Raw genomic sequence first — 19,722 nt, forward strand, 5'->3', positions numbered from 1 at the left:
CTCGCAGCTGCAGTCTCCCCGACGGTTGTCTCTGGAGTTCCAGGAAAAACTCCCTGACACACGCAACGGGGACAGTCTGTGGAGAGACATCGCACAGTGTGTAGGGAGAGACATCGCGCGTGGCGCGTAGGGAGGGGGGGTCTCGTACCGGTGGCGTCTCGAGGAGCATCCGTAGGCTCTCTGTCTCGGACGAGGTGAAGTCTGACAGTCCGGAGAAAGCGCAGAGAACGGCGTCTGACCACAGAAGTCCTGGAGACGTCACAGATACAAGTTAGAAAACACGGCCCGTGTCACGTGACCACGTACCATGACTTCTGCCCCTGCGGCGAGTCTCACCAGATGGAGGGGGGTCCGGCGTGGATGCGGATATCTGCAGCTCTGGGGGGACGCTGAGCTCTTCATACCCGGACTTCAGAGACTGGAAATCGCTGGAGATGCCAGCTACATCCTGCTGGTTTGGGTGCTGCATGGCCTCCCTGACAGTGCGCCCTCGCCCTGTATCCACTGCTGTCTCATCATCCTCCACTGGCATCTGCCGGCTCATGGAGAAGAAGCCCTGAAGGGGGGCATCTAGTGGGAGAGAGACAGGTGGGGACGGGTCACCCGGAGGACTTTATACCGTATATGTTGTCACTTGCCTCTGAGCAGATACCCCAGGTTGCTGCTGGCCCTGCTGCTTATCTGCCCCGGATGCATCTTCTGAACGGACGTTCTCGGCCCCGGGAAGGTTTCCTGCGTCGCTCCGATTCATTAGCATATGAAGGCTGAGACACGGCACTGAAAGTGAAAGAGACATCGAGCAGCGAGCGGCGCTCTCACTTCCACCCATTCCTGTAACTGCACCAGACGGGGGCAGAGAGGTCACTACAGGTTGCGTAACGCACATATCCATCGGGGGGGGGGGTTTATTGTTTGGGACATTTACACCATGCCTGGATCCCTGCTGCAATCTGCCCCTGTGATCACATGACACAGTGAACACGGGACCCCCCTGCTGGATCAGAAATACCCGTCCTGTGCCACGGGGCGAAATAAACGTCGCAAAACAACTCCTCTTACAGATTTTTATTTGTAGTTATAACAAAATATCCAAAGGCAACGAGTGAAGTCGCGGTACCGTAACCTTGGCGACCGCAACACACACTGCTCTGTAAACGGTTAATTCGAGCCACTGGTGCCGCTCAGCTTTGCTGGCCTCCGGATGATGAACGCAGCGTCACCCGACGGCCTCGGGTGTTCCTCGTTCGAAGCACGCCGGTGAAACAAACCCCTGGAAACCACGGGGTAACGTGTAACAGGACTGGCACTCAGACGCTGGGGGCTGCTCTGGACGTGTGGCTCGCATCCTCGAGTCCCGCAGGCAGCTGAGGGAGAGTCACACATCAGCCCTTCCAGCCGGTCCCCGGGATTATTCCCCCCCATACCTCACAATGCGCGCCATCTGCGCCCCTCAAGGTGCAATTAATGAAGTTACCGGGAGGTCACCGGGCAGTTAGATGACCCGCGGGATTGGACGAGATAAAGTCCTGTACCGTTAGGCAGGACGTCTCCGCGGGGTCTCCGTCTTCTGCGTCTTGCAGACCGATCCCTGCGGCGTCCGTCGCCCTTCTCAGCCTGTAACACAAAACATGGATTCAGTCCCTCGGCGGCAGCCGCCCGACGCCTTTCACACCCGCCAGCAGCCAATCAAAAAGAGGCGAGGTGCATGCTGGGTAAGCACAAGAAACACAAGTGGTAATTAACTAGGCCTTTTGTTCCCCCGCACACACGGGATCTGGCTGGAACACACGTGATGTGCGCACATTGTGTGTTGCCGGATTACATGTCTGTGCAGACGCAGTAAAGTCACGATTCGGGGTAAATTGGTGCGCAGTGAGTACCCGGGGGTCCGTTCCCCCCGTAACGTTACCTCGCGTGATTCTCCTGCACACGCAACTGATACACGGAAGCTTCCACCTGTCTGGATCCGGCACGCATGTTTTCTTCCTCAAACAGCTTTCTAAACAGCAAACGGCAACGAGATTCACGGAATGAAACAAACTCCATCCTCAGCAAGACCCCCGAACCTGTCCGCCGCGTCACCACTCACACAGCCGCCTCTGCGCTCAGCCGGAAGCTGCCGTCTGCGGTCCGCGCCGGCCCCTCCGTGCCAATGGCGTGCAGCATCTCTGTCAGCTTGCGGTGCTCCTCTCTCTCTGTGGAGACAAACCCCCGGTCATACATACACTTCGCCCAGCTTATTCCTCCCCTGCTAACGGACAGCGGTGGAGTGCCTGCAATCGCCTCCTAGGGTGATGCCCCACGTGTACTGGAGGCTTTGCGTGTCTGCATTGTGGGGTTGCTCTGGCATGTTGCGTGTCTCTCGCACGTAAGGTTTGTGTGGTCCAGATGGTGGCGTCAGGGCAGATCTGGTTATCTCCCCCCTCACACCGACCTTCATTCCGCAGCTGAACCTTTCCGTCTTCCATCCCAGAGATCTCCAATGCCAGCCTCTTCTCATTCTACAAGAGCGATAAAATCATGTGCTCTGCGCTGTACGGGGAGGAGGCTGCGAGCGGGGCGGGGAGGAGGCTGCGTGCGGGGCGGGGAGGAGGCTGCGAGCGGGGCGGGGAGGAGGCTGCGTGCGGGGCGGGGAGAAGGCTGCGTCCGGGGCGGGGAGGAGGCTGCGAGCGGGGCGGGGAGGAGGCTGCGTCCGGGGCGGGGAGGAGGCTGCGAGCGGGGCGGGGAGGAGGCTGCGTGCGGGGCGGGGAGGAGGCTGCGAGCGGGGCGGGGAGGAGGCTGCGTGCGGGGCGGGGAGGAGGCTGCGTGCGGGGCGGGGAGGAGGCTGCGAGCGGGGCGGGGAGGAGGCTGCGTGCGGGGCGGGGAGGAGGCTGCGAGCGGGGCGGGGAGGAGGCTGCGCTGTACTCCCTGACAGACCCCTGGCCTCTCCACCGACAGGGGCCGCTACTCACGTGAAGCTCCCAAAGGGCTTTGTGCTTCTCAGACAGCTCCTCCAACTGCCTCTCAAACTCCATCCTGCGCAGACAGCGGGAAAAAGCAGAGAAAGTAATCGGAAATGAGGATCGTCCTTCATCCCCCATGTCGGGGTAACAGGGGCCGGTATTACTGCCGTAACCAAGAGCCCCCATTCTCCATTTCATGACTTCTATTGAGCGACATCCGAATTTCACACCTCCTCGCAGAGGCAGCAGAAGAGCCCCCATCAGATGGTGTTTATCTGCCCAGCTTAGCACTTGGCCCCCGAGGGGGCCGACAGTCACCGCTCACCTCTGCTTCCTCTGCTTGTCCTTCTCTCCCTGAATGTTTGACGTCAGGTCCTGGATGCGGTGATTGCGACCGTCTGAGATCTGCTGTCGCCTGCAGGAAAGAAAAGCCAGCGTGTGGATCGGATTGCACGGATGCGCCTCTCCCTTCTGCCCCTGGCATGGAGATGTTGCGTGGTTACGGAGTCTTGCCGGGGCGTTACCGGGACGTCGTGTTGGTTATGGGGTCCTGCCGGGGAGTTACGGGGACATTGCGAGGCTATGGGGTCCTACCGGAGCATTATGGGGTCCTCCCGGGGGTGAAGATGTTGCGTCGTTACCTGAGCTTTTCTGAGCCCTTCTTATCACACTGCAGCCGCAACACGCAAAGCGTTTCTGCAAGAAAATGGGATTTGTTGTCAGGGGAGATCCGACACCCAGAAAACCATCAAACTCCCACACGGCCCCCGTGGCCCCGCCATCCGATATAAGGACATGTGGTGCGGCTCACCGCGCTTCTTCCCCAGCAGCTCCTCCAGGCGACTCTTCTCTGCATTTACTGGAAACGGAAACTGAAGTGAAAATCCGAACAGAACACGCGAGACCCGTGTAACCTCTCCCAATAATACGATTCTCCACACTACTGTAACCTGCTGGGGCCACCGCAAAGCATGTCGAGGGGCCCTCACCCCGTGTTGGTACCTCATCGTTAATATAAAACAGCCGCGGCCGGCGTGCAGTTACCCCTCGCGCCGCATTCGTGATCGTTACCCCCATAAAAGTTATCCTGATTGCCGCTGACAGAATCACCAGCTTCCCCTGTTACCCTCCACTCTATCACCTCCTGTGACCTCGGGGCATCTCCGGTCTATCTCCCCCTGTGACCTCGGGGCATCTCCGGTCTATCTCCCCCTGTGACCTCGGGGCATCTCCGGTCTGTCTCCCCCTGTGACCTCGGGGCATCTCCGGTCTATCTCCCCCTGTGACCTCGGGGCATCTCCGGTCTATCTCCTCCGGTGACCTTGGGGCATCTCTGATCTATCTTATACTCCTGATGTCAATGTTAGTCTTGCTAGTAACTGGACATTTAATGATGTAAGGTGTCCCTGTTCACATTATGACATCATCACTTTGGGTAATGAGAAAATAATGTGAGATAAATGAGGTTAAAGTGCTGATTACATTCATCCAGCTCCTTCTGCGCAGCATCTCGGCTCATCCGGTGATCCTTCAGATCTTTACTCATGAGATCCTTGGCTGAGAGAAAGGAATGAGGAGACCTGAACATGAGCAGCTACATATAAGACACGGGGAAGGAGATTCTGGCGTGGCATTGTGTCCACACATGTGGGAAGTACCATGCTCACATCATACTGCACAGCCCGGTCATACCTGCATGCTCCAAATGATCATACAACCTACACGTGACCAGTAAAATACACACAAAGCTGCAGTAAAGCATGCAATACGGGTGTGGGGGGGGGGGCAGAACATGGCTCCAGACCGTGATCCAGCTGGGTTATCTTCCCCAACACGTCTTCAATGGACGGCGCCAAATCTCCAGCTGTGTAATGATGAGAGGTGAACCATTTCACTGACACATAAAATACATGTTACACGTGTGTGTATGTTTAAGATATATATATACCTTCTTGTAGCCTCCTGGCCAGTAAATGGAGGATTTCCACATTACATTTCACTGCAAAGGCAGGAAAAGGGTTGTTATCAGGAATCCCCGTATCACCCCACATCACCTCATAACACCCCACATCACCTCATATCATATTGGGGGGTATAGGGGTGTCTCATGCCCTTTTCTGTTTGGGGGTAGAGGGGAGTCTCATGCCGCCTCCTGTTTGGAGGGTATAGGGGTGTCTCATGTCCCCTCCTGTTTGGGGGTACCTAATGCGCCCTCCTCTTTGGGGTATAAGGGCGTGTCTGGGGCATTTAACCCGCGCTTGTTGACACTCACTGGGCTCCATGTTGTATCTGCACACCGCCTGGACAATCCCGTCACAGCGCCCCCTTCGTCTCTCATTAATGGCCCCTGCACTACGCGCGTCACAGCACGTCCCCGCCACAGACTCAAGAGGACCCGCCCACACCTTTCCCGCGCCCAGACGATCTTTACTCCAATTGGCTGCCGCTCCGCGACGGCCAGGAGATTAGAAGGTGTCGCCCTTACGGAAGGAGTGGGGCTATTTTATCGGTCACCAGGAAATAACCACGCTCACACAGAACTGAACGCAAAGAGTTAAGAGGCCCGTGCTTAACCCTGCACGTGTCTTGTTATAGTGATGTCTGTGCAAGCAGAGCTGCTGCCTGCACTGACGGTATAGCCTATGGGCCCCTAAATACACCAAAGCGGCACTCCAGCCGGGGCCCCCACAACACCAACCAGTAATGGGGGTCTCGGTAGAAGAGCTGGCCGCGGGGGCCATAATTTCCATTCATTAATATTAGCAGCTTATAATAAAACACCAACACGTATGGGATTCATTAATCCCAGGCCTACAGGCCAGTGAGTGGGCCACGACCTCATCAAGCCCCCAGCAGCACAGGGTAACAGCATTATACCCTGCAACGTTCAGAGGGGGTATTCAGGAAAATCACTCCACCTGCAGCAGAAACTTCGGCTCCCTCCGCCCCCGCAGACGGCCCTAACTACTAACGTTCAGTACAGACGCACGTGGGCGCTAAACGCTAGCGAAGAGCCACACAAACATGGAAATGTCGCAAATGCTGTCATTCTGGGCTCTATTCACTAATGGGAGAGTTAACAGGACTGGTTTAAGCTCCTTGTCTTCACTAGCAAGCCGGCCCCTGCATGACGTACAGCCAGCAGCCGCAGAGCATTTTGATTTGGGGTATTTTTGTTGGTCTTTTATTCACGTGGACAGAAATAATACAGAAACGATTAGTCCGCGCATCTCCTGCTACGGGAAGTCTTTGGTCCTCGGTGCGCAACATGGGGGATCTGGGCCGTGTGTTTCCTCAAACCATCATACCGAAGCTCCACCTGCGGCCGGTAAGCAGCCCCCGGTTCCAGATCTTTGCGTTCATCATGTCCTCGCCTGTCACCCCAGACAGAGGTCATCATTCTAAAGGGGCCTTTAGCTCTTATTGGTGCCTCGGTATTAAATACTCCAAGATACGGCAGGGACCGGAGTTGAACGGCTCCGGTTTAGGGAGCGGATGAGCAGGAACATCACACAGCCCCAGTTCCTGAGGAGTTGCCCTCGGAATTACCCCACAGTCCCGTTCCAGGGGGCACATAGAACACTGCCAGTTCAGGACCTCGGCCCCTCACACAGGCAGGGCTTTGGAGACTCCTTTCCGTACCAGGCTCCCACATAGGCCGCCGATGTACCGTCTCCCAGCCACCCCGCCGGGGAGCAGCCCCAGAAGCAGTCCTGCCGCGGTGACGATCTGAGCCGCGGCGCCCACCAGGGTGAGTCCAGTGCTCCGCATCCCCAGCGCTGCGTACAGAGTCCCACCCAGGGCAACCACAAACAGCAGGCTCCAGGGATCTGGCTCCCGCATAAGGCGACTGGGGCCCCGCAGTAAGGCGAAGGCAACCAGGCCCAGCGCAGAGCCCAGGGACCACAGCATGGCGAACTTCCGAGCCCGGAGCACCAGCACAGGCACATACAGCCCGGCCAGGCCGAAGCACAGGGCCGCCATGGCCACACAAACCCCGGCAGCTAGAAGCCGCTGGGTTCCAGACAGGCCAGGGAGCAGAGGGTCCGGATCCAGGGGGCCCCATGACAGGCTAGGGGCTGAAGGCAGCGCCAGAACGGGGGCTGAGGGTACATTCCGGCCCAGCCAGCCACGCCAGTCCGGTCCCGATCGCTCCCCTGCTGTCTTATTCTGCGCCACGTACTCCTGCAGCTGCCGGCCCTGCTCCGCCATCTCAGCGCTCACTTCCGGCGCCCTATCGTCAGCGCGACGCATCCTCGCTAATTGGATGGCTTCATAAAACTGGTGGGCGCTTCCTGAGCGACGAGACTCCGCCCCCTAACCGAACAACACGAGCGAGGCGGTGAGTGAGTGGGGCTGAAACGCGAACTGGGGTAACTAGAATCTCCCAGGGGGAGAGACGGAGGGGCTACTGCTAAGTACCCGGGGCGGGGGCAAGGTGAGGACAACCACCCTGATACCCAGGAACCCTAGAATTGGGACGGCTGAGGGTACAGTTGCATTTTACCCAGGAAGACTCAGGGGCAGCTGCCTTATACCCAAGAACCCCTGAGGTATTCAGCCCCAGGGGTCCCGGAGGTGCCACCTCAGGCATTTAGCTTGCCTTGTGAGTCTGCCCGGCGGTGAGGGCAATTCACCCAGTGGGGGAGAGACCCCGCCGAGGCTGCCCCCCCCCCTTTCTGCACCATAATCCTGCTTCTCTGCTGACCGTGGGGGACATCTGGCTGGCGGTGGAGATTCTCACCGCGTGTCCTCCGTGCAGGTGACGGCACATCATGGGACGCTCATCCAAGGACAAGAGAGACATTTACTACCGTCTGGCCAAGGAGGAGGGCTGGAGAGCGCGCAGCGCCTTCAAACTGCTGCAGCTGGATGAGGAGTACCAGCTCTTCCACGGTAAGCCCCCCACGTGTGCCCCGATGCCTTTTTGCCCCAAAGAGCCCGCAGGTGTTTCCCAGTAACGAGGCCACGTGTCCCGGGCATGATCCACGTATCTGCTTGTCTCCTAGGGGTCCAGCGGGCGGTGGATCTGTGCGCGGCTCCGGGCAGCTGGAGTCAGGTGCTGGGCCGGAAGCTGCGGTGAGTGGATCCGGGGGTCGTTCCGGGTCAGGGAGGGTCTGAGGGTTCTCTGGGAATACGGCTGTGGTTGTGTCCCTGCAGGGGTGCGAACGAGGGGGCCACGGACGTGAAGATCGTGGCAGTGGATCTACAGGCGATGGCTCCTCTGCCCGGAGTCATTCAGATACAGGGCGACATCACCAAGGTACCGGAAACGTCCACCGTGATGAGAGGGGGCCCTCCGTGTTTGCATTCGACATAACTTCTTGCCTGTCTTAGGGGTTGATTTGCACAGGGGGGCCACCCAGGGGCCTTGTTTCAGTACATGTCCGGTCCGTCTCTGTGGCCCCCAATTCAAAAACACAAAAATATATCTGACTCTTTTCTAGGTGTCCACGGCCCATGAAATAATCTGTCACTTTGAGGGCCAGCCGGCGGACCTTGTTGTGTGTGACGGGGCCCCAGACGGTATGTCGCTGGCCGCTGTGTGTGCCGTTAATGTGCCGTTAATGTGAGCGTTTGGGCCGTTTTCCTGATCTTCGCGTTTTCTTCCAGTGACCGGTTTGCACGACATCGATGAATACATTCAGGCGCAGCTCCTGCTGGCGGTGAGTCCGTCTCCATCTTTGTTTAACTCCAAATGCTAAAGCTGCCCCTGTGTCCTGACGTCTTACTCTGCGCAGGCGCTGAATATCACCACGCACGTGCTGCGGAGAGGGGGCACGTTTGTTGCCAAGGTGAGCTTGCGGTTTGGGGGCGTCCGGGGGGCCGGTAAAGCCGATGGCTTTATTAACGAGGGTTTTGGGGTTGGCAGATATTTCGGGGGAAGGACGTCACCCTCCTGTACTCGCAGCTGAAGATCTTTTTCCGGGAGGTCACCTGCGCCAAGCCCCGGAGCAGCCGGAACTCTAGCATCGGTAAGAAGTGTTTGATGAGTCCTCTGGCCCGAGCGCCGTGCTCTCCGGGGCCCTCTTCACTCTCACCCATTGCCCGACCTCTCTTTCCCTACAGAGTCGTTTGTTGTTTGTCAGGGGTATTGCCCCCCAGAAGGGTATATTCCCAACATGTCTAACCCCCTCCTGGACCATTGTTATGGTGAGTAGTGAGTGTAGAGTCGCCTCTGTGACCATCGCAGGGGGGGTATTTGTCTATAGACCACTCTGTATTGTTCTGCTGGGGTAGAATTATCTCAGTTGTTGCCCCAGTGCAATTATATAAGATGCGAGAGAAGCTTAAGCCGGCCCTTGTGGTATCTTGCGTTCCCTTTGTCTAGATGTGGATTTTAACCAACTGGAAGGCCCTAACCGCGTGATCGTGCCTTTTCTGGCCTGCGGGGATCTAAGCGCTTACGACTCGGACAGAACTTACCCCCTCCAGGTAAGTGCATTGCACACAAAAGAAGGGGTTAAAGGTGGGGTAATAGAGGCAGTTTGGCTGGAGTTTAATGCTGATGCTTTTGTGCAGCTGGAAGAGAGTAAAGAATACAGCTACGTGCCCCCCACTCAGCCTCCGATCCGCCCCCCGTATCAAGAAGCCTGCTTCCTAAAGAGAAATAACCTGCTGTCTAAGGAGAGACCCCCAGGCCCGTCGGACGAGCAGCCTCCCGAGACCGAGGATCCTGACATTCATAAGCTGGTCATATCCGCCTGATTCCCACCCGCAATGTTTTAGCAGAAATAACTCTTTTTACCAAATGTGGCAAATTCTGGATATTTTATTGTTTTTATTTCTGTGAAATAAATATTTTATTTTTTTTTTAAACAAAATGCAGATGTTCTCTTGAAGCCCCCACGGTGCGGAGGATACTGCAGCGCAGAACATACGTGGCTGTAACGTGTACATGAAGCTTCTGCAACATCACTGAAGCGTGTTCTTTGTTTTACCTCATACAAGAGGTCCAGGGGCCAAATGGCCTACAATAATATAGCCCCCCCCGGCGCGGTCTACAGTATTAATCCCCCTGGTGGTGTATACCATAATATACCCTCTGGTGCTGTCTACAGTAATAAACCCCCCTCCCCGGTGTTATATACAGTAATAACTTATTTTACAATTTTATTGCCTTGAAAAAGGGCATCCCAACCGCACTGGGGCAAACGTTAGAGAAGCATCAGATCAATTCATCCAAACTCACCGCGCAACCATAACTAAAACACACAAAAATACTTTATTACAACAAAAGGCGACTATATATATATTACAGCCAATATTCTCCAAGAAAGGAACAAAGACCCAGAAATAATACAAATACAGAAAGCATGTCCCAAAAATCTCAGACATCAGGAAGGCTTTTCACTGAAACGCTGGGTTTTCTCCTTGCTTCATATAGAGTTTTGGAATCAGTGGGGGTTTTGGTTTCCCTGCAGGCTGGGGGGGGTCATCTCTTACCCTCTTATCTGCCCATTTTATCGGGCATATGCCTGCGTCGCCCAATCCCCGAATGTGACCGCAGGAGGAAGCGCTTAGCGGCGGAGTGTAGGGGGAAGCTAGAGGGTTGTACCAATCAATTTACAATTCACCCCGGGGTGGGGCAGTTACCTGGCTTCAAGTTTTGATCCAGGGGGCAGAAGTGCGGAGCCAGCGACATTTCCTGTGGGGGGGCCTGAGTGTAGAGAGTCGTTTACACCACAGTTGCTTCGTTAATGTAATTAATCTGGGCTTGGACTTGAAGAGCCCCTTTCCCCGGAGCTGAGCCAACGCTTGCAAGTTCCACCCCAATGTTCTTGACGCCCCGCGGGGCGAGCGCAGCGTGGCCAGCTGCCCTGTCCTCCTGCGGCTGCAGAAAGTCGTACTTGTCCAGCGGGGCATGCTCGATGTGGCACAAGGTCTCATCGTTCTCCATCACATAGCTGGAGTTTATGAAAATGGCCTCGTCCTCAGAAAGGCTGTATCGCGCAGGCACGGCCGTCTGACACGACTTGTCCCGCGTGCCTCGCGCAGCAGCCGCTTCCCTCTCCGCACTCGGCTCCACTCTCCGGAAACAATAACGAGCGAACAGGCTGATGAAGAACATCTCCAGGGCCAAGGAATAATTGTAGATGGCTGCAGAGAAGAAGCGTCTGTCAATAAAGCAGAGCCTGCCTTCCTACCCCTGCTGTGGGTAACATGCGCTGTCCCTCGACCACCACCTCCCTTACACCTACCCCACAGTGGGTGACTCTTTCCCGCTTTACACGGTTGGGTGGAACTCTTTATCTTAGGGTCTCGAGCCCTGGTACTCACTCTGAGAACGTGTCTCCACCGTAAAGGGGGGGACGCAGGGAATGGCCCCAAGGGCCCCCATGGTCTCCAGGATGCCGTTCTGCAGGCCACACAGCACCAGCACCAGGGTGATACAGATGAACTTGGACCGTGGGCTGTAGCCTTCCAGGGCCTTCTTGGTAGCCTTGTAGAAAAGGAGGTAGCCATAGAAGGACAGGAAGGTGGACAAACCGATGATGATGTTGATGTAGGAGTTGGGGTTTGTGTAATCAACCTGTGAACAGAAAACCTTTATGGCAAGTGGAGTCGCCTCGGCCGTCGGGTAAAAGGTTTAAAAGCCACCAGCGAGCTCGGCATGCGCTCCCTCCTAGGAGATCTGCCCCCCGCTGCAGCCCTAAGTGGACACGTAAGCAGAAGCGTGGTACAAGCAGTGGTCTGCAATTTATTCTCATGAAACCAACAGCTCATAAAATCTCTATATATGCAGCACTCCTCCATTTGTATAAGAGACTTGTGAGGCCCCAAAAGCTCTGAGTTGGCTCAGTAAAAGGTATCAATGCACCATGCGCAATGGTTCCATCGTTACCATAGTGTATATTCTGTATAGGATTGGTTACCCCGTACACGGCAGTGTTGGCCGGCCCGAAGTGGCTCGGCTGTTCTTATGGTGCAGAATTTAACCCAGCGGTGACCTCCTGCTATACCCCGGCTGTTGGTTGAATTAATGGTCGAATTCTCCTCAGAAAAAGTTATTTCCTTTAATAGATTATGCGCATAGTCGAGACAAGGCACACAACACACAAAAGTCGAAGCGTTGTCTAATTACGTATTTGGATTACATGGTTTATATAACTTCTTATACTTCTTATCTGCTTCTAATAGCATGCATCATTCTGATTGGTTACTTTTTAAGCAGGTTACGCCTCTTAGTAGATATGTTGGCGCAACTCGTGATACATCATAGACTAGACATTTTCTACTGTCTTTGTCAGCAATAATATTTATGATAACATAAGCATTTTTCTAACACCGGCTCCTTTCCATGCTGAAGGGTTTTCTCCTCACAGGCATCCTGTGAGGCTGAGCGTGACAATCTATTCTCTTGGAGCACACAATTGTCATCTGGCCTTTACAATTAGAGGTGACGTTAAGTTACTCACATCTCCATAGTCGTATTTGTCATCTGCCCACAGGATGAGGCCCACGAAGAAGAGCAGAGTCCTGAGAACGGAGAGCTGGTACACGGCAATGTTCATCCATCTGATGCTGGTCCTGAGAGGCCGACAGGGAGAGCAGGGGTCATACAGACATTCACTACCATGAATGGGGCAATAGACAGTTACTTGGTTCCCTCGCTATAGGACTTTAGTCCCCACCTGTTCACCACGATATTGGGGAAACAACAGCAGCAGCAGCAAGGTGCGGGGTTGGGAGACACCATCTGACCTTCTAGCACCTCCAACATCCGAGCCTTGCCCCCAAAGAAATCTGTGATCAGATCCAAGAATTTCCACAGGGTTATGGAGTGATATCTGAAGAAGCACAGAGGGAACAATAGAGAAGCATTCAATGGAACCTGAGAGATGGAGAAACATCTGAAAAAACATGAGCGAGAGATGGAGAAACATCTGAAGGAACCAGAGAGAGATGGAGGAACAGCTGAAGGAACCAGAGAGAGATGGAGGAACATCTTAAGGAACCAGAGAGAGAGATGGAGGAACATGTGAGGAACCCATGGAACACGGAGAACGTCCAAAGCATGAGATTAACTGGGATCCTTCCTCTATGGGGCGGAAGGCCATTTACAAGACCATTTAACTTACATGGAAGCCACAAAGTTACAAATTGCAGACGATCGAGGGATATAAAGTCCAATAATAGAAGAAATGCAGAAAACCTGCAGAGCAGAGAACAGGAATTAACAACACAAACTGCAAACATCCCCCCGCAGCGGGACGGAGCAGAGACTGGGGGCTCTGAGGGTGGTCTGGCCGATGATGTCCCAATTTATCTGTGTGATTACAGTAGCTCTGTCACACCAAGAATTTGCCCCTCGTTAATACCCCCAGATTCCCGTTTATAGGGGTTCTCACCGGATAGACGCCCAGGATCCAGAGATACAGACAGGTCCTCCGGGTGCTGCGAATGTTCCTTAATAAGAAGCCCATTTCCTCCAGGAATAAGGCCAGTTGGATCAGCGCAACAAGGACGGGAATCAGAAATATCCAAAGTTCATTCTTTATAACTGGAGGAAAGATAAAATTAAAGCGTTTCAGAAAGTCTGTGACGAGGCGGCTGAGATAACAACATGGAGGATGTGGAGGTGAATTAGGCAAGAACCAGGGCATCTGGGAGCGAGAGGCAGGGGGGCTGTAAAGACAAACGCTTAACAGAGGCAAAATGAACTGGGGGTGGACAGCTTGTGTCTGATGAGGAGGCATCTCTGGAGACTCAGCCTGCAAGCTGCAGCTTCTCTGTAAATAAAGTATAGGTTATGGAGCTTATCACTGATCCCTCGGCAGACGGAGACAAACGCCACCACTTTACCTTGGAAAAATTCATAAGACAGAGGGAAGCTCCCACCATCCAGAGAGCAGTTGGAACCCTTGGCCATGACGCAGCCGGTGGTCTCCCGTTCTGCAGGTCCTTGTCTTGGCGTTATCTTACCCCATTCCCCAGTCTCACCGCACCTTCCTTTTCTTTCCTGATGCGCAGATCACCCCGTCCCCTCCTCCGAAGGATGCTTCCTGCTCCTCCTGTATTAATCATTAATGGGGACAGGTAGTGGTGTCCAGGTAACAGGCTGAAGTCCACAGGTAACGCACCTGAACGCATGAAATACCCATAGTGTGGGCTCTCACCCCCCAGGAATGAACTGCCATGGTAACCATCACCAGCAGCCAATTATCACCCGTTATTACTGCGCTCTGCAAATTACTAACAGCCTGACTCTACCCCTTCAAGTGATTTTAACACCCCTACCCCTGACTCCTTACCCCTCCACAGCCACTCCCTACCCCTCCGCCGCGACTGACGCCCTACCCCTCCGCAGTCACCCTCCCCAGAAAGGAACTGAAAAGCAAAGCATAAGCCACAAAATACAGACAACCAAAGGCTGTGCAGCAGAGAACAGACAGGCATCATTCACCCTCCCCTGGGGCAGATTTTGATGGGGGCATCACTTCTCCCATTCAGCCGTCCTCTGCCACAAACCCCTGACCGAGGCTGGAGGTCTCGCACTTCTGTGTTCACCATCGGGTTGCGCATGTGGATAGACCAGATCTGCTTTGGGGGAAGCTGGGAGTTCCCTCACTTACTCAGTCTTGCAGTCGAGTGTGAGTGCACGCTCCTCCTTGTTTATACTAACAACAGGGCCCCAAAGAGCAGCAGAGTACGGGACAGGTGGCGGTTACCCCGCACGTGGCATACCCGGCAAGGGATTATGACGCATCTACATGTAGCATTTGTTCCACAGGTGTGGGGGGTTATTATTAGCGGAATTAAAAAAAATAAAAAAAATCACAGGAGGCAGAAGTCCTTACAAAACGAGGATTTATTGGCAGAGTCTGCATGAGGGGGTCTTACAGGATCAGGAATATTTAATAATAATAAAAAAATCTGGCTGCTCCCCGGGAGAGGAATAAGTGGAGTTACAGAGCCTGGCGTGTCCCCTGTGTACCTGAATCTGTAACAAATTGCACCAATAGTGAGCAGCCTTAATGTACCCCCGCTGGAGCAGACCACAAAATAAGGGGGGCCCGTAGCTTCTGTCTGAGGTGGGACAGACACCTCTAAAATACTGTTAGGGTGAAGTCCCTTCCGCTATAAGACCCACTTATCGGGTCCCTATCACCGGAAGATGGCTGATGAACACTGCTGCGTGGGACACGTCTGGCCCACCCGGGCCTGAGCTTTGTCAGACCCCTGACCCTCACACATTGGGTGGCGCTCGGATGTCATGGTCCCTCTCAGAGAAATGGCGGATCTCTCACAGGATCAGACGGTAAAACACCCAACAGGCAAACGTGAGCCAATGGCCGGCCCAGCTCAGCTCTGACCACTTGTGAACGGTGTGAGACATCCCGTAGCCCTGCAGGGAGAAGGAGAGCGTTAGTGGAGATCCAGGAGGGTCTTGTCTGACACAGAGGAGGAAGGAGATCCCATTACTGGATCTCAGCACAAATGTCCTGGATTTACCCAGAGAGCAGGTGCCTGAGAGAGAAACCCTCGGCTTCTGAGGGCCACGTGCTATGGTCACCCATGTGCTATGGTCTTAACATCCAGCTAGAGAGGTCAGCTCATTGTACTACTCCAGATGAGGGGCATTTTTTTCAATTTATTTCCCACAGATCCAAGTGCTGCCCCCTAGAGGACTCCCTTTTCCCCACAAGCTTCCTGTCACCGCTTACCTCTTCCTCCACATCATCCGACTCGGAGTCAAACAAAGACCCCAGGTACGTGAGATGGACGATGGCCAGGACCCCAAACAGAATATTAGTGAGGGTCAGCAGGAGGCCCTGCAAAAAGAGAACGTCAGATTATTTGGGGGATTTGGTAGTCGGCCGTATCACTATAGGGGGCATCTCGCACGACTCGCGCGAGGGGTGCGATGGGGCTCCAGCTTCACGCCGATGTTAAATTCTAACCTTCTTGTGACGATGAGTGCAGTTTGGGGGGCATTTCTTGGACAGGATGCAGGCGCTGAAAATCTCTGCCAATCTCTTCCGCAGAACTGAGACACAGAGGGAGAGGCGACACGTTAGGTGGTGGAGAAGATGCGGCCCTCTTTATAAGGGCGCCTGGAAGACATGCCTGTCACTAAGACACAGACTTCCACCAGCCATGTGGCAGTAACTGGCCCCTAATCCCCCCCGCCAGCCTTCCCTCAGAATCTCCCTCTTTCTCAGACACGGACTCGGCGGTCACCTCCTGAGCCCCCAGCGTCAGCGCTCACCGTGTTCAACGTATGTTATGAATCCCAAAGACAAGAGGACGGCGGCCAAGTGAAAACTGAGACCCTGGAAGCACAAAATATGACATCATGTGACTACACAGACATACATGTTACCGAGACGGTGCACACGTGTGTACACGCTACATTACACTCACCCACCTATCTGTGCAACACAGAGCTTATTCCATCCCACTGCCCCGTCTCCTGCCCCCCCGCCACATGGGAACCACTCACATGAAGCAGCGCACTTGCCGCGTAGGTGACGATAATGGCGTGAAACATCCCCAACTGCACCGCATTCTTGAAAACATCTAAATCAGAAAAGCAGATACAAAGGACATCAGTGATGGCGAGTCCGGAAAGGGAAGCGGGAGAGAAGAGGGGGCTGCTAGGGGGCACCGTCAGAGAGTCCAGGGTGGGAGAGGGTAGAGAGAGGAGATGGAGGCATTGGGGCTCCAGGACGTGATTCATTGTGGCCACGCAGCCAATTCCGCGAGTGAATATTCTTCCTTACACGAGTGGAGCCAGCGAGACATTGGCAGGTTCCAGCTGGTCACAACTTCAACCATGGAGCGGGGGATCTCCACGTTGAGCGGACGCGAGGCTGTCAGATCCCTGGAGGGAGGAGCGAGAGGTCAGTCCCGGGACATGCGCAGACACGCGGGGAACCAGATAGTCCCGGTCACGCTCTCACCATTGAATGTTTTCCTTCTCCTCGGTGAAGCCGGCTCCGGATAGAGTAGCCGTCATTTCTGATAAAAACCCTACAAAATAATTACTGAAGTGGAACGAGGAGGCGCTCTCGTAGCCCCGGAGCCATCTGTAGGGTAGAGAGTTGGAATTAGTGACAGACCTGGATGTCACAATGGTTTTTAGAAATAAAAATATGATTGGGGTGAAAAAAAACATTTGGCTCCCCAAACACAGACCAGATCTGCCCCTACCCCCCATGGACAGAACTTCTGTATACCCATTCACTGCCCACCGAGACCCTGGAAAGACTCACCGAATAATTGTACCCCTGCCAACAGAAAAGAAAAGAGCAAGTGAGTGAAAAGAAAAAGAGACCGTCAGAGACAAGTAAAGAAAGTCAGAGAGAGATGCAGAGACTGTCAGATAGTAGCATCGGTGGGAGTCATTGGCCGATAACGGAACATACTCAGAAAGAGAGACTTATAGCTGCGTATAGAGTGGCAAAGAGAGGGCCTTGGTCACAGACTGTCAGAGAGAGAGAGCGCAGTCGGTTTAAAGCAGATAACAGTAGATACCTGGCCTTGTGCTTCCTCCTGCAGAAGTCGTGACAGCATGAAAGGAAAAAGCAGACGATAAGACTGAGAAAACAGCGCTGATAAAACTAGGAGAGCCCAGGCTCAGCGACAAGGAGGATGAGATGGTCTACTGGAAAGGACAGGACAGATTGCACCTAGGAGAGAAGGTCCCTGGAGCTGGAGAGAGGACCGACCATGCAGGACAGACTATACAGAAGAGGAAAGGACGGAGCCAAGAAGGAAAGGAGGACAGACCATGCAGGAAAGGAGGACAGGATGGTCCCCGGGGAGGGAATGAGATCAGACCGTGGAGATGAGGAGGACAGAAAGATCTGGAGATTTTGAGCCTAAAAATCCCTGTCATGCTCTTCTAGAATGCTTCAGTCTAGAGGCTTTTTTATTTGCTTGGCGTCGCCTTTTAGGAAAAGAGAAGGGGCATCCCGGGTGTAACGGCCCTGCACCGCAGAGCACTTCATGAAGTCCCCGGAATCCCACAGATACATCCAGCGCTCTAATGTCCAGATATCTAAAGTTCTTTTTGGGATACAGTAAGAGCCATGAGGAAAACGACAGGAACCGAGAAGGTGAGAGGGGGGGAACGGAGGCTTCGGATGAGAGAACTATATTAAAGCAGAGGTACGAAGCAAAAAAAAAAAAGCATCTGAATGTTCCACTAAATTCTTGGTTTGGGTGGTTGCACTCACTTTCTGAGGAGCCGATCTCCATACAGAGGGATAAAGTAAGGGAAGAGATACGGCGAGATGCAGGTGGACACCAAAAGACAACCGATGCACAGCCCCAGACTGCGGCACACCTTCCAGAACCAGCGCAGACTCTGTCCGAAGAGAGAGAGGGGGACATGAAACAGACCGGCATCAGACGCAGAGAGCGCAGGGTACGCTGCCGGGCGCATCAGACGCAGAGAGCGCAGGGTACGCTGCCGGGCGCATCAGACGCAGAGAGCGCAGGGTACGCTGCCGGGCGCATCAGACGCAGAGAGCGCAGGGTACGCTGCCGGGCGCATCAGACGCAGAGAGCGCAGGGTACGCTTCCGGGCGCATCCGAACGCATATGCATCTAATAAACAAGATGTCATGAGCAAAGAATTACCCCATAAAGCCAAAATTCCACCCCTGCTCCAGGTGTGACCCCCACTCCTGACCAACTCACACCGTGGGGGACCAATCACTCACCAGTGGACGTCCTTTCACTGCCTGGAGGTAGCCGGTAAAACTGATCCACGGGCCAAAGATCACGGTGCCCACAAAATAAACGTACCCCATGAACTCTACTGGGGATGGGATGGAGCGAATTGTGCCCCGATCAACGTCGAACCCAAGGGACACGGCCTTCATTGCCACAATCATTTGTGCTCCTGGGGTGGCGGGACAGAGGAAGAGAGGGGGGTTAGAGCATCTGCGGGGAGGAGAGGCCATTGGTTTGGGGTGAGATGAGGTCACATTAAGCAAACACCAACCTCTCATCTTGTGCCAACTGACAGTGTCCACCATGTGCATCTCCCTGCGGGTGAAAAAGAGACATGAGGATTGGCCCCGGGGTCACCATGCGTGCGCAGTCTGTCCGATAACCATGCGCTGCCATAAACACATTGCACTAACGCAGCAGGGAGTCAGGGGCGGCTGCAGAAAAACCCTCAGCCTAATGCAGATAATGAAACACGGCTTCAGGCGTGTACATAGCATGTGCGCCACTCACCCCATCAGCAGGTAGATTAGGATGGTAACAGAGAGGAGGACCCCCCGGTGCGGAGACCGCCGGCACAGGAAGAGAACCAGGTAGCAGAGCAGACTGAGCAGGACCACCCAAACCATCTGCAGCTGGAAGAAATGGTGCAGGCAGAAGAAGCCGCCTGCGATGGTCAGCAGGTGCTTGAAATGCGACGGGAGGGCTGCGGGGAGAGACGGTTATGAGAGAAGCGGAGGGGACGGGAACACGGAGAGAAAACACGGACAATAAGAAAGCATTGGAACCACGGCTGCATCTTACTGCTTATAATAATAATAATAATAATAATAAGGACCGGGGGAGGTGAGGTGCCCGATTCCCTGCACAGCTTGCTCACATGACACGCGTGTTGGAGAAGGATTTCCTCACCCAGCCTCCACAGGACACGGCAGGCGAGGCAGATCACCATCAGGACCCAGATCTGCTCCAGTCCTTGCTGCGCGGTGGGGAACACGCATCCATGGAGTAGCTGCTCAAAAAAATCCCTGCGGCTGAAGGGGGCCATGTCTGCTCTGGGGGTCCTGGTGTACAGAGGTCTGTGGGAACAGAGGAC

General features: G+C 54.4%; 4 protein-coding genes across 4 annotated transcripts; 1 reads left to right on the top strand and 3 right to left on the bottom strand.

The window, feature by feature from the left end:
- Positions 1-6,548: 6,548 nt before the first annotated feature.
- Positions 6,549-7,154, bottom strand: LOC149274020 (vesicle transport protein SFT2C-like). The gene has a single exon (XM_089505860.1). It carries the CDS (start codon positions 7,152-7,154, stop codon positions 6,549-6,551), a length of 606 nt encoding a protein of 201 aa, XP_089361986.1.
- Positions 7,155-7,717: 563 nt separating this feature from the next.
- LOC149274021 (tRNA (cytidine(32)/guanosine(34)-2'-O)-methyltransferase-like) lies at positions 7,718-9,650 on the top strand. The gene is made up of 10 exons (XM_089505880.1): positions 7,718-7,838; positions 7,952-8,021; positions 8,103-8,205; positions 8,390-8,468; positions 8,556-8,608; positions 8,684-8,737; positions 8,815-8,917; positions 9,012-9,089; positions 9,274-9,377; positions 9,465-9,650. Exons 1-10 carry the CDS (start codon positions 7,718-7,720, stop codon positions 9,648-9,650), a joined length of 951 nt encoding a protein of 316 aa, XP_089362006.1.
- A 970-nt stretch (positions 9,651-10,620) lies between these two features.
- On the bottom strand, positions 10,621-13,815 carry LOC149274022 (organic solute transporter subunit alpha-like). The gene is made up of 7 exons (XM_089505882.1): positions 13,749-13,815; positions 13,295-13,446; positions 13,025-13,098; positions 12,578-12,733; positions 12,362-12,473; positions 11,223-11,475; positions 10,621-11,042 (listed from the first exon to the last, which is right to left on the bottom strand). Exons 1-7 carry the CDS (start codon positions 13,813-13,815, stop codon positions 10,621-10,623), a joined length of 1,236 nt encoding a protein of 411 aa, XP_089362008.1.
- A 1,374-nt stretch (positions 13,816-15,189) lies between these two features.
- Positions 15,190-19,674, bottom strand: LOC149274023 (protein-serine O-palmitoleoyltransferase porcupine-like). The gene is made up of 14 exons (XM_089505883.1): positions 19,539-19,674; positions 19,140-19,332; positions 18,901-18,944; positions 18,617-18,798; positions 18,128-18,258; positions 17,424-17,441; positions 17,162-17,176; positions 16,850-16,975; positions 16,670-16,770; positions 16,390-16,466; positions 16,156-16,219; positions 15,848-15,933; positions 15,611-15,718; positions 15,190-15,291 (listed from the first exon to the last, which is right to left on the bottom strand). Exons 1-14 carry the CDS (start codon positions 19,672-19,674, stop codon positions 15,190-15,192), a joined length of 1,383 nt encoding a protein of 460 aa, XP_089362009.1.
- Positions 19,675-19,722: the final 48 nt, after the last annotated feature.

The sequence above is a fragment of the Sceloporus occidentalis genome, unplaced genomic scaffold (assembly GCF_023333645.1).
Source record: "Sceloporus occidentalis isolate IW3139 unplaced genomic scaffold, rSceOcc1.0.p SCAF_351, whole genome shotgun sequence".
Lineage (NCBI taxonomy): Eukaryota > Metazoa > Chordata > Lepidosauria > Squamata > Phrynosomatidae > Sceloporus > Sceloporus occidentalis.

What these genes read in the sequence shown, in the direction of transcription:
- LOC149274021 (XM_089505880.1), top strand. Translation starts at nt 7,718, where the DNA reads ATGGGACGCTCATCCAAGGACAAGAGAGACATTTACTACCGTCTGGCC. An exon ending in GTGCTGGGCCGGAAGCTGCG is followed by an intron (nt 8,022 to 8,102) that starts GTGAGTGGATCC and finishes GTGTCCCTGCAG; the next exon opens with GGGTGCGAACGAGGGGGCCA. An exon ending in GGGGCACGTTTGTTGCCAAG is followed by an intron (nt 8,738 to 8,814) that starts GTGAGCTTGCGG and finishes TGGGGTTGGCAG; the next exon opens with ATATTTCGGGGGAAGGACGT.
- LOC149274020 (XM_089505860.1), bottom strand. Translation starts at nt 7,154, where the DNA reads ATGGCGGAGCAGGGCCGGCAGCTGCAGGAGTACGTGGCGCAGAATAAG.
- LOC149274023 (XM_089505883.1), bottom strand. Translation starts at nt 19,674, where the DNA reads ATGGCCCCCTTCAGCCGCAGGGATTTTTTTGAGCAGCTACTCCATGGA. An exon ending in CCGTGTCCTGTGGAGGCTGG is followed by an intron (nt 19,333 to 19,538) that starts GTGAGGAAATCC and finishes CTCTCCCCGCAG; the next exon opens with CCCTCCCGTCGCATTTCAAG. An exon ending in CAGTTGGCACAAGATGAGAG is followed by an intron (nt 18,799 to 18,900) that starts GTTGGTGTTTGC and finishes CCGCCACCCCAG; the next exon opens with GAGCACAAATGATTGTGGCA.
- LOC149274022 (XM_089505882.1), bottom strand. Translation starts at nt 13,815, where the DNA reads ATGGCCAAGGGTTCCAACTGCTCTCTGGATGGTGGGAGCTTCCCTCTG. An exon ending in GGATCCTGGGCGTCTATCCG is followed by an intron (nt 13,099 to 13,294) that starts GTGAGAACCCCT and finishes TCTGCTCTGCAG; the next exon opens with GTTTTCTGCATTTCTTCTAT. An exon ending in ACAAATACGACTATGGAGAT is followed by an intron (nt 11,476 to 12,361) that starts GTGAGTAACTTA and finishes TTCTGTTCACAG; the next exon opens with GTTGATTACACAAACCCCAA.